Below are 12,619 nucleotides of genomic sequence, written 5' to 3'. Positions count from 1 at the left end.
CGGCTATAAATGCCCACAGTAGCTGCAGTGTAGAGGACTTTTGGACGATCGATAGGTTGTTATTAGAGGATCCCGACCGCACTCAGTCGGTACTCAGAGCAACCAAGTAGATTGTACTTAGGAACTCTACCTTGATCAATAAAGACTTTACTTGCTTTAATTGGTCTTGTGTTATTTGTATTGCTTACGTAGAATTAGCAGTATCATTTTGGCGCCGTCTGTGGGGACCCGTGCAACAAGCCAACGTCTTGACGAGCACCCGGTCTCTTTTCCAACATGTATCCGTGGGCATACAACAACTTCGCCGACGACCAGGCGGATGCGGCGAGCTCCTCCGACCACTATGCTACCCAACAGCAGGGTCAGACGATGGACCTCAACCTCAATCTCTCACCGCCACATCCGTCAAATACATACCCGGCCGCCCAGCAGCCGGTGAATTATATACAACCGGGATACCCACCACCCGGTCTGCCATACCAGCAGCAGCCGATGATGTATCCCCCCCAATACCCGTATCCGGTTCCACCTCCACCATACGGGCTTTGGCCAGGCCAACCGATGTGCTACACTTCCCCGGTTGGCTATCCACCATATGCGCCTGCCTATACAGCTCCAGCCGCCGCCCCTCCAGTACAGCCAACCGCACAAGTAGAGCCGCAGCGTCAGTCCACTTCCCGGGCTCGACGCTCGGCTCATTCGCGGTTGGGGTCGGGGGGTGCTGATGCGATGGAGGCATCAGTTCAGGCCGTTCAAGCGGAGGACCCGGAAGAGGTTGCCCGAGCGGTAGCTTTCGACCGTCTCCGACCAGAGATGCGCCAGCGTCTGGGACCCCAAGACCCGAACCCCAGGCAAGAGGACGTACAAATGCAGGAAGCTAGCCACGAGGCTTCATCCGGGTACAGCGGGTCGAGATCACATCGACGTCGACGCGCTCGGGATACAGCCCAAGCCGCCCAGAACGCCGAGCTCAACGAGACCCGAGGATTGCTCTACAATCTCCAGGCCGAAGTTGCGCAGCTCAGGAATGCATATCCTATAGCACCCTCGGTCGACCGGTCGACCCTCCACCAGACGCCGTTCACGGCTGCGGTAATGGCTCAGCCTTACCCGCTCGACTTGAAGGTCTCGGGAGAGAAGAGTTACGACGGTCGGACAGACCCTGAGGCCCACGTGAATGATTTTTTCAGCAATATGATGCCGAAGGGCGTTTCAGACGCCGTGATATGCAGGGCCTTCTACTCAACCCTCACCGGTCGGGCAGCAGAGTGGTTCCGCACCTTGCCCCCGGGGTCGATCGACAAATTTGAGACCCTGGCGATCAAGTTTGTACGGAAGTTCATTACTTCCAAAGTGGTGAGGAAGTCTTACATGTACCTCGAGAAGGCCAAGCAGTTGGAAGGGGAAAGCTTGACCGACTTCCTTATCAAGTGGAAAGCGGCGGTCGGAGAGGTCGAACCCATGGATGATGCGACCGCCACCCACATGCTCCATATCTCCCTTCGGGCGGGGTATCTGTACCAGGATTTTATCCTCCACCCCCCGACCACATATGAGGAGGCCCTCCGAAGGGTCACTGATTACGCCAACGCAGGTGAGGCGAATGCCGTCAAGCGCCTGCAGGAGGTCGGCTCTTCGTCCCGTAAACCGGCCGGCCGGGCGGAACATCGATCGGGAGACGATCATCCCCGATCCCGCACCAGGCATGGCGAGTTTACGGCCTTAAACCGATCTGCAGCGGAGGCTATGCAGTATGCCCAGTCTTGCAACCTCATCAAACTCCCCCATCCCGATCGAGACGGCCCTGATAAGAGTAAGCATTGTGCTTACCATCGATGCGCTGGGCATGACACCGAGGAGTGTACCCACTTGCGCCAGTTGCTGGAAGATTTGCTCAACTTGGGGAAATTGGACAAGTGCGTGGGGAAGAGAGAAGAAACCAAGAGGAATACCGATCGGAGGGATCACAGGCGAGTTCATCACCGCTCCGATCGGTCGGGTCAGGACCGAAGAGACGATCGAAGGGACGATCGTCATGAAGACCGATGGGACCCTGATCCCCCGACCAGCAGTCGCCCGGTCGGCAAGCCCACCATCCATGTCATATTTGGTGGCTTAGAAGACGCTTCCCAGCCGAGGACGGTTGCCCGGTTGCGATCGTGGATTCCCGAGAGACCGGGAAAAGACAAAAAATGGAGCCCATAACCTTCACCCTTGAGGACCAACCTAGCAGCGGCGACCACGGCATGGAAGCGCTCGTGGTCACGATCGACGTCAAGGGAACGGACGTCCAGAGGGTCATGGTGGACACGGGTAGCAGTGTGAACGTCCTATACTTGGACGTGTTCGAGAAGCTTGGCCTCGACAGGAAGGAGCTGACTCCGGTCGGTGTACCACTGTCGGGATTTACCGGGGCCCTCATTTACCCCGAAGGCAAAATCACTCTCCCGGTCGAGATCGGCACCCCCCCGAAGTCGATCAAGACAGAGCTTGAGTTCGTTGTGGTCAACCTCCATTGTGTCCACAACATCATCCTAGGCCGACCCGCCATCATGAAGATCGGTGGGATAATTTCCATGCCCCATCTCTGCATGAAATTCCCCACCCCCAATGGGGTCGGCGTGGTCCGTGGCGATGTCCAGTCCGCCCGGAAGTGCTACACCCGAGCGGTCAACAGACGCGATTCCGGTCCGTCTTCCCGGGTGAACACTATAGCCAAAGAGGAGGCCAAAGAACGGAAGGAGCACCCGAACCTTCCGAAGAGATAGAAGAAGTTCCCCTATCCGAGGACCGCCCGGATAGGAAGATCAAAATTGGCCGGGCCCTCACCCCCGAGCTCCGAGCAGCGGTTCTGAGCATACTCAGGGAGTATGCTGATATTTTTGCGTGGGGACCCGAGGACATGCCCGGGATCGATCGATCGGTCATTTGCCATAAGCTAGCCGTCGATCCCGCAGCGAAACCGGCCGTGCAGAAGACACGACACCTATCCTCCGATCGCCGCGAGTTTGTTAGAGAGGAGGTCAAGAAAATGGCGGCGATCGAGCACATCCGCCCGGTTATTTACCCCGAGTGGGTGGCAAACATTGTTCTAGTTCCAAAGCCCCCAGCTTGGAGGATGTGCATAGACTTCACGGACCTCAACAAGGCCTGTCCGCTCGACCCTTATCCTCTACCGAGCATTCATCAAATGGTCGACGAGACGGCCGGGGCCGAGTTGATGAGCTTCATGGATGCCTTCAAGGGATATCACCAAATAATGATGCACCATGAAGACGAGAGCAAGACAGCCTTCGTAACCCCGGACGGGCTGTATTGTTACCGAGTGATGCCGTTTGGCCTCCGGAATGCAGGAGCGACCTATCAGAGAATGGTCAATATGCTCTTCGCCGATCTATTGGGCCGAACAATGGAGGCTTACATTGATGATATGCTGGTCAAGAGTCGGGACCGGTCCGACCATACTCGGGACCTCCGGGAGTGCTTCCAGATCATGAGGAAGTACCAGTTGCGGCTGAACCCGACCAAGTGTACATTCGCGGTTCAGACCGGCAAGTTCCTCGGCTACATGATGACCAAGAGAGGAATTGAGCCCAACCCGGCCAAAGTTAAAGCGATTCTGGACATGCAACCACCTTCTACCGTTCGGGAGGTCCAGCAATTGACCGGTCGGTTGGCAGCCCTTAGCCGGTTCCTCTCCAAGTTAGCCGAGCGCGCTCTACCTTTCTTCAAGGTATTGCGAAAAGTTAATGGGTTCGTCTGGGACGAAGAGTGCCGAGCAGCTTTTGGCGAGTTGAAGGAGTACCTCATGTCACCTATTGTGCTCTCAAAGCCCGAGCTCGGGGAAGAGCTAGACGTGTACCTCGCCGTCTCCGATCGTGCAGTAAGCGCAGTATTGTGCCGAACCGATCCGGAAGGGGTCCAGCGACCGGTGTACTATGTAAGCCACGCGCTACATGGTCCCGAGCTCCGGTACTCCCGGTTAGAGAAGGTCGTCTATGCCCTGTACATAGCCGCGAAAAAGTTAGCTCCCTATTTCCAAGGTCGAGCAATTCGCGTGTTGACCGATCAGCCGATCGGACCAGTTCTCCGCACCGCTTCTTCGTCCGGGCGCCTAGTCAAGTGGGCGTTAATGTTGACCCAGTACGCGATCGAATACCGACCGAGACCAGCAATCAAAGGTCAGGCTCTGGCAGATTTCTTGGTCGAGTGCACCGCCCGGGATACCCGACCCCCCGACGTTGAGGATCCCGAGGCCGAGTGGTGGTCGCTAGCTACTGACGGGTCAAGTAGCAAAAAAGGAGCGGGCGGAGGAGTAGTGGTCACGAGCCCAGAAGGATTCAAAGTCTATTTTGCTCTCATGTATCAGTTCCACCCGACCAACAATGAAGCCGAGTATGAGGCGTTCGTAAATGGCTTGCAATGCGCTCGGGACTTGGGGGCTGAATACATCCGAGCCCAAACAGATTCTGCGCTCGTGGTCGGGCAAGTTCTCGGAGATTATGAAGTCAATGGCGAGCGTTTGCAGTTGTACCGAGACCTTGCCATGGAAAAGCTCGCTCAGTTCCGGGGGTACACCGTCCGGCACATACCCCGATTGGATAATGCCGATGCGGACATCCTGTCCAAATTGGCCCAAGACGCCCCGGAACACATATCAAAGATAGCCCGGATCTTGGTGATCCCGAGACACAGTATCCATCGCCTGCCGGTCAATCCAATCCAACCGGTGGAAGACAGCTGGATCACCGATCTGAAGGAATATCTCGAGCACGGTCGACTCCCAGACGACCCGCAACGTGCTCGAAAAGCTAAGCTGAGAGCCCCGAGGTTCCAAGTCGTGAACGATCGTCTATATCGACGATCGTATGGAGGCCCTCTCATGCGATGCCTGACCGCGTTTGAGGCGGATTTAGTGATGAAGGAGCTTCACTCGGGAATCTGCTCCTCGCACCAGGGAGGTCGATCCCTGGCCCGTCGTATCATGCTGATCGGGTACTATTGGCCGTCCCTCCAGCTAGACTGTGAGAAGTTAGCTCGGGAATGTGAGACGTGCCAACTGTACGCCCGGATGCCTGGACGACCGGCAACGTTCTACCAGCCTGTCACGACCGCAGTTCCTTTCGCTAGGTGGGGGGTAGATATTTTGGGCCCCTTTCCTCAGCTGTCCGGTCGGAGAAGGTTCGTGATCGTCGCCGTCGATTACTTCTCTAAGTGGATAGAAGCCGAGCCCTTAGCCACGATCACATCTCAGCAGTGTGCTCGGTTCCTTTGGCGCAATGTCGTTTCCCGTTTTGGCGTGCCCGTACATCTTATCAGCGATAACGGTCGCCAATTTGTGAGCCAATATTTTCAGAATTTCCTGGCCACGATCGGGACGACTCATGTCCGGTCGTCTGTCGCTTACCCGCAGGGAAATGGACAAGTGGAAAATGCTAACCGGACGATATTGGAAGGTCTGAAAAAGAAGTTACACTCGGCCGGTCGTAGTTGGGCCGATGAGTTGCCATATGTCTTATGGACTTATCGGACGACCCCGAGGGAAGCTACTTTGGAGACCCCTTTCGCCCTGGTTTACGGAGCTGAAGCCCGACTACCGATCGAGGCTTGGATCCCGACCGATCGAGAGAGAACCTACAACGCGGAGGACAATGAACACGCCATGGCTGTGGACCTCGATGTGGTCGAAGAAAAAAGGGAGCTAGCCGCTCGGCGTATGGCCGAGTACCAGAAGCGCGTCAAGAGCTCGAAGGACGTTCGGGTCAACCCTCGTTATTTTCAAGTCGGGGATTATGTCTTACGACGAAGGGAGGCCAGTCAACCTTTAGAAGGGGGAAAGCTAGCTCAGAACTGGGAAGGGCCGTACATCATCAACGCTGTCATCCGGCCGGGAACATACCGACTAGAGACAACGACGGGTCGGCTAATAAAGGGGACTTGGAATTCCGAGCACCTCGTTCTTTTTAGGCATTAGCCTATTTTTTGTAATTTTAGACGAAGTGGGGGCTGGACCTGCGAGTTAGTCCCGGTCGTCGTTTCTATGTAAATTTTATGATTGTAAAATTAGTTCAACCGCCTGCGAGCGGGAAAGTTTAATGTATATACGATCAATGATTGCTCGACCGTTTGTATGCGGCGGCACGATCGGTTATTTCCTTTCACCCTCGTCATGAGCAGATCATTTCAACATTCAATCGATCGGGCGAAGTCTGTCGACCGGTCAAAACGCGCTCCACATAGGCGGACACTCAAGTCACGCCACCGATCGGGGAAGCCAGGAGCTCTCGGCATTGTTCCCCGATCCGTCCAACTTCTGTCCACTATCGCACCCACTCGTGCCTCGAGCGCACAATAGTGTGGGGGCTGGGATAAGGAAGTATGGTACAAGGCCCGTCGCTCGGTTACATTCCGACCGTAGAGGCTTGAAAATTTTTTCGGCGAAGGCCTGGAGATCGAATAAACCCGATCGTTTGGCCAGTTTTGAAGTCGAAACATCGAACGCACGACCAGGCCGTGAGGTCGTGAGGTTGGGCGTTGAGTGGATCGAGTATCGCGAGACCGGGCCTAAAGGCCAAGTGGTCGAGTGATTATGATCAATGTGTGCAAATGGAGAAGCAAGAAAATAAAAAACGAGCGACATAAGATGGAGCAAAAATGAATTTTATTAATCAACAAAAGATGCCCGGTACAATGCGGGACCGGGCTCCCGATCAGTCAGCGTTGCAAAAAGGGGAGACAAGCCTAGCTTACTTCTTCGCTTCCCGAGCTCCGGCAGCTGCTTCCTTCCCGCTCGAAGGGGCCGCCGACGATGCCCCGGGCTGGGAAGCCTTGGCTTTTGGGTCAAAGGGAGAAGGGCCGGGATCGGCTAGATCGGGGGGCAAGACCGAGAGGACCAGCTGAAGGTCCTCCCCCTCTAAAGCTTGCTCCAGCCGGGTACGGACCCGCTCGAGCATCTTCCGCTTCCCGGCCATGAAACCCCAGCGGCCGAACGAGACGATCAGCTCTTCACCAATCGCCGTTCCCCGGGCTTCAGTGAGGAAGGCCGAACCCCGGTCCTTGTCCTTGAAAGCGGCCCGCGCCAGCTCGCCCGGGTTCTCGAGCTGAGCCTTCAGCTCCCGGGCCTCCCCAATCGCCCGGCTGGCGACCTTCTCGGCCAGCACCCGCTCCTCGTCACCCTTCTTCAGGGCCTTCTGCGTTTTCTCCAGCTCAGCCTGGAGTTCCTTGATCTCCTTTAGACGACGAGCAGCCGTCTTCTTGTGGTGATCGGCCTCCTCGGCCAGCAAAGCTTGACCCTGAAGAAGTTGGGTCGCCCGGGAGATCTGCAACACAAAGAAGATAGTCAAAGTTAGCCCGATCAACGATATTTGGGCAAAGAAAGATTAAAAGTTGGGACTCACCTCGGCCAGATCGTGGCCAATCCGTTCAGCCACCTGGGTCGGGGTCATCTTCCCCAAATCCGCTCGGGCTGGCGCGGCATTACCGATCCGTGCCAGCACGGATGTAGGCTCCCTCTCCCGCCCGGCCGAAGGGGTCGGGCTGTGCTGCTCACGGCGGCGCTTCAGGCCGCCCGCCTCGGTCGCGCCCTGGTCGGCGACCTTTTCCTTTGCCCGGGCGACCTCCACCCGAGTGACCAGGACGTCCGGCTGCTCCACGATGAAGCCCTCGCCCGTCGACACGGTCGAGGCGCTCAGAGGTCGGGCAGATGGGATCTCCTTCTCCCCGGCCGCCTTGGTCTTGGCCTTCTTCTTCCCGCCGAGCGAGATCTTGACGGGTGGGGGAAGGGCGGTGTCTTCGTCACCAAACTCGGCCATAGCTGCAAAACAAGAGCAGAGTTAGTTTGTTCAAAAATAGAGCTAGGTCGGGAAGAACAGCTCGAGCTAAACCTTTCTTCTTTCGTTTCGAAGGCTTGGCGACCGTCACGCCCATCGGAACGGGCAGATACTTCTCCGGCAGCTCGTACGTGGGGGGCGGGAGCATGGCAGCTGCGAGACTTTCAGCCGTCCGGTAGATTGTATATTCGTGCACCTCGCTCGAGATCCGGCTGACCGCGTCCCTCAGCGCTTGCGTCTCGGCCGGCACCACTTGCTTTCTGAAATGTGTGCTCCAGACGCGATCGACCGGGAAGATCCAGGGCTCGTACTTGAGGGAGAAAATCCTGTTTTTCCACCCCTTGTTGTTCCCGGGCAAGCCTCTGATCGAGCACATGTCCGTTCGGGATTGCAACATCAGGAACCCACCCCCGTAGCGGCCCGGGAGAACCTTGATCTGATAGATGAAGTTAAACAACTCCATCGTGCACTCGGCCCCGTGCCGAGCGCATATCTGTGGGAAGCAGGCCAGGATCCGATGTGCGTTCGGACAGATCTGGGCCGGGACGACCCGGTAGTAGGCCAGGAAGGCGTTCAGGAGGGGGGTGAAGGGAATGGCGATCGGGGCCATCAGGGAGTCGTAGTGCATCCCGATCCACTTGCCCCGATGCCTATCAATCACGTTTCCCAGCTGCCGGCTCGTGTCGAATTCTGCCCGACCCCGGAGTACCTCGGCAATCCGAGCCGCCTCGCCCTTGGACAGCAAGCTCATCTCTTGCTCGACGCTTTCGCTGTTCAAAAATTCAAGCTCGACGGCTGGTACGGCCGGCCCGGCCGGGTCTTCTTCGGTCTGTTCGGGGGTATTTTCTCGATCACCCCCTCGAAGAGCAGCTTCCGGGTGGTCCCCAACCACCCGGGTGGGCGTTTCCCTAACGCCCTCGGTTGGAGAACCTCGCCCGCTTGACGTGGTCCTCTCTTCCTCTTCTTCGCTGGAGCTCCCCGATCCGCTTGAACTTGAGCTTGACGATCCAGAGGAGCTTGATGCGTTGTCTCGCTCGGCGGCTTGCTCGGGGGCTGGCGTCGCTCGGGGGCTGGCGTCAGGGGTGTAGGACATGATGTCCACCTCCTCGTCGCTGATGTGCTCGACCACCTCGTCGTAATCAGCAATCGAGGCGTTTTGACTGTCTGAGTCCGTCATATCGATCTACCTAAAGGTCGGTCGGAGTTAGTAGGGACTTGAGACGTCCGGGACAGTTAGTTGACCTAACAGTTCTACCTATAAATGAGAGCCTAAAGTAAAGAGGAGGGTTGAGAGCTTACCGATTGGAGGAAGATTGAAGTTTGAAGCTTGAGAGATTGAAGTTTGCTTGCTCGACTGCCTTGCTAAGCTGCTCTGCTCGGGACTCTCTGAGGGTACCGACTGATGCGAAAGAGTGAGGAAAGTTCAAATGAGGGCCTCAAGGGCCTATTTATAGGAGGACATTTAGGCGGGAAAATGGGCCAACTTGCCTGACACGACCCGCGCTGAATCCAAGGCGACGGATGGGATCGCCTAGGCCGGCAGAGGCCGACACGTGGCGTAGGGGGAATGACAGCTGGCCGGTCGGTCTAATGCCTGACGGTTGGGCTTCTTCATCCCGTCCCGTTTTTTCCCGACTGATCAAAAAGGCCCGGGCTGGGGGGCTCTTGGTAGGGAATATCCCGACCGACATAGCTTCACCACGACCGAGAGGTCTTTGTCCTTTTGTCTATGTCTTTGCAGGTAACAGGTCGGGCTCCTTGAGGAGAACCCGGTCGGGGACCGACAGGGAGTTGCCCGAGCGATGCTATGAACCCCGAGCGGTGGTCCTTCGGCGAGAGAGCTGGCTAAAGACACGTGGCGGCTTTCTACGACGACAGGCAGGGCACCCGGGAGGAGGACGCGTGGAGGCTACGTGGAGAGCATGCCGAACGGCCGGAAGCTTGTCTCCGGCACAGCGGCTATAAATGCCCACAGTAGCTGCAGTGTAGAGGACTTTTGGACGATCGATAGGTTGTTATTAGAGGATCCCGACCGCACTTAGTCGGTACTCAGAGCAACCAAGTAGATTGTACTTAGGAACTCTACCTTGATCAATAAAGACTTTACTTGCTTTAATTGGTCTTGTGTTATTTGTATTGCTTACGTAGAATTAGCAGTATCAATAATAAAGTACTTGTATTTTGTCCAATTATTCTCTCGATACTTCATTATTTTAACAGTGGTGTTGGTCTATTGTTGATTACCTATTAATCGTAAAATCAACATATACAATGACTTTATTGAGTATGTAAAAGCAAATGATTAGAGAAATTTGCCAACACTATTTAAAAGTATGCGTTAACTAAATTCTCTCTTGTGTAATAATCATCAAGCGATAATGTTTAAATAGATGGCAATCTTATTGCAAAGCCTCAAGCAGGCCAATTCCATTACATTTGCTTAGTGGTTAGATAGGTTGCAACGGCATTCATGATGCCAACAAAAGTTTGAATACTCACAAATGAAGCATTGGCAGCTGATTCCTCCTTCACTTCATACTCAATTGTAGTTTTGGTGATGCATGTGCTTTCGTCTTTCTCTGTAATTTCAAACCGAACCCGAAACAGAGTGAACCCTAGATTCAGGTATCCGCCTTCAATCACCTCCGTTTCTTTCACTCGCTTCTCATCGTCAATGACCGTGAATTTCTCCTTGGAATATGTAAACACCGGCGTGGTCGCCGGAAAAGTCAGCTTCAGAATTGTTCCGGCGCCACCGTCGCCTTCCACTACCTCAAACTTCTCAACCAAGTCAGGACGCATCTCGACCACAAGTTTCGCCAGTTGCAGAGTAGAATACACCTTCCATGCCTCGGCCGCCGGCGCCTTTACTTCCATCTCGTCGGAAACTGCTCCGAACACCATTTTTTTTCAAGGAAGAAGCAAAGCGGAAATTTTACAGGCGGAGATTTTTGGCTGAGGATTCAATACGACTCAAAAATGTAAACTTATACAGGTAGGAATAACACATACAGACGGCATCTGCCGCCGAGAATATATTTTCAATGATTCCAATTAAGTACCAATCAGTCACTAAAAACAATGAATGTTACATTGTAACAATCAATATTTATTATTTAAACATGAACCACTATACTATTTTAATGATTTCTTAAAATAATATGATGTTGGCAATAGTAGTCCCTGTACTCTTATGATGCTTTGGAATCATTAAGCCCTCCATCATTATTATCACTTTTATATTGCTATAATACAATTCAGTCAAGATATATACTCAGTAATATCTAACTAAAAGAAGTGACCAAGTAATTAGAACATGATTATTATATTAGAAGATTATGAGTTTGATTCTTGGCAACACCTAACCTTTTGATTGAGTCAATTATACGTAGTCTACCTTAGTGTGGTTTACCTCTCTTGTTTGTAAGCTATTATATAGAAGAATGGTCTACTCAGTATACACCATCTGATAGTTATTGCGGATTTGATTTTCACTAAAAAAAAAGATGGTTTAACAATGTACACCATCTTGGCAACACCATTTTCTTTTCTTTAGGAAGTGGCAAAGCGGAAATTTTACAGACGGATCGGAGATTTTGGCTGAGCATTCAATACGACTCAAAAATGTAAACTTATACAGGTAGGAATAGCACATACTCTGCCGGCAGAGAATTTAGTTTTGATGATTCCAAGGACCAACCAGTCACTAAAAACAACAAATGTCATTGTCACAATCAATATTATTTAAAGCTCAAAGCAAGTTCAATAGTTGTGATTTTTATGAGGTTTTTGTCATATATTCATATAAGGGAGAGAGAGGAGGGGAGAGGAAAAAATGGGAAAAAGAAAAGCCTGAGAATAAAAAATTAAAAAAGATGCTATTTATGAGCCTAAGTGTGCTTCTTAAAACCCCAAAAAATTTAAAAAGATGCTATTTATGCGCCTAATTGTGCTTCTTAAAACCCTTAGCAAAACCCGGTTGCTTAGTGATTAAAGCTTTGCCTTGACAATGACATGGCATCTATATCTAATACTCCATATATTTTCAAAAATCATATAATGTCCCAATATTTCACCAAAATTTAATTTTCTATGTACATAACTCTTTAATTTAAGAGAAAGCTCACAATTACTACTCAAAACTATATTTTGAATGAGTCCCGCTTTGTCACAAGGAAATAATCAACCTAAGTTGCCTATAATTAACTAGTTCAAACTAAAAAAAGACTTGACTTAAATTGCCTCTCAAACTAAAAAGGTCAATTAATAATTAAACTTAAAACCTTATAACTGTCCAATCACTTTAGCTCAAGGTATCTAGCTACATAATGTTATCGGTGATGGAAAAGAACTATAGTATATGTACTATGTAGACTGCAAACGACCTGAATTTCAAACAGGGATAACAGTAGCAAAATACAAGTTCAAAACTACGCGAGTAAAGCTTGTAGACTAGACTTTTAATTCATTAATACATACATTTTGTTACTTGTTCGAGTACATCACGAGCATATAGACACGTCTCACAATTGTGAACATAAGAGAATGCTCACATTAACAGAAAATGATGAGACATGCACTTGCCAGTAGCCACTTCCTACATGGCTGCATCAACTGCCCTCGGCTTTCTCCAAAGCTGTACACAATGATGAAAAAGAGTCCACATTAGTCGGAACCAGTGAAACACAAAAGCCAGAGTCTCCAACTACAAACTAAACTTCATATTCACATTCAAATTGTTCGCCCTAAATGAAACTGAAGATCAGAGCCTGCAGATGAAAAGGGTTCTT

At 52.2% G+C, this 12,619-nt stretch overlaps 1 protein-coding gene across 1 annotated transcript; it reads right to left on the bottom strand.

Moving 5' to 3' along the window:
- Positions 1 to 10,205: 10,205 nt before the first annotated feature.
- On the bottom strand, positions 10,206 to 10,865 carry LOC109158411 (S-norcoclaurine synthase 1-like). The gene has a single exon (XM_019306324.1). It carries the CDS (start codon positions 10,731 to 10,733, stop codon positions 10,260 to 10,262), a length of 474 nt encoding a protein of 157 aa, XP_019161869.1. The 5' UTR covers positions 10,734 to 10,865; the 3' UTR covers positions 10,206 to 10,259.
- Between the last annotated feature and the right edge of the window lie 1,754 nt (positions 10,866 to 12,619).

This window comes from Ipomoea nil, unplaced genomic scaffold, assembly GCF_001879475.1.
Source record: "Ipomoea nil cultivar Tokyo-kokei standard unplaced genomic scaffold, Asagao_1.1 scaffold0302, whole genome shotgun sequence".
Lineage (NCBI taxonomy): Eukaryota > Viridiplantae > Streptophyta > Magnoliopsida > Solanales > Convolvulaceae > Ipomoea > Ipomoea nil.
Note: the sequence above shows the minus strand (reverse complement) of the source record. Positions and strands in the feature narration are given on the sequence as shown.

Coding starts and splice junctions, on each gene's coding strand:
- LOC109158411 (XM_019306324.1), bottom strand. CDS start 10,733: ATGGTGTTCGGAGCAGTTTCCGACGAGATGGAAGTAAAGGCGCCGGCG.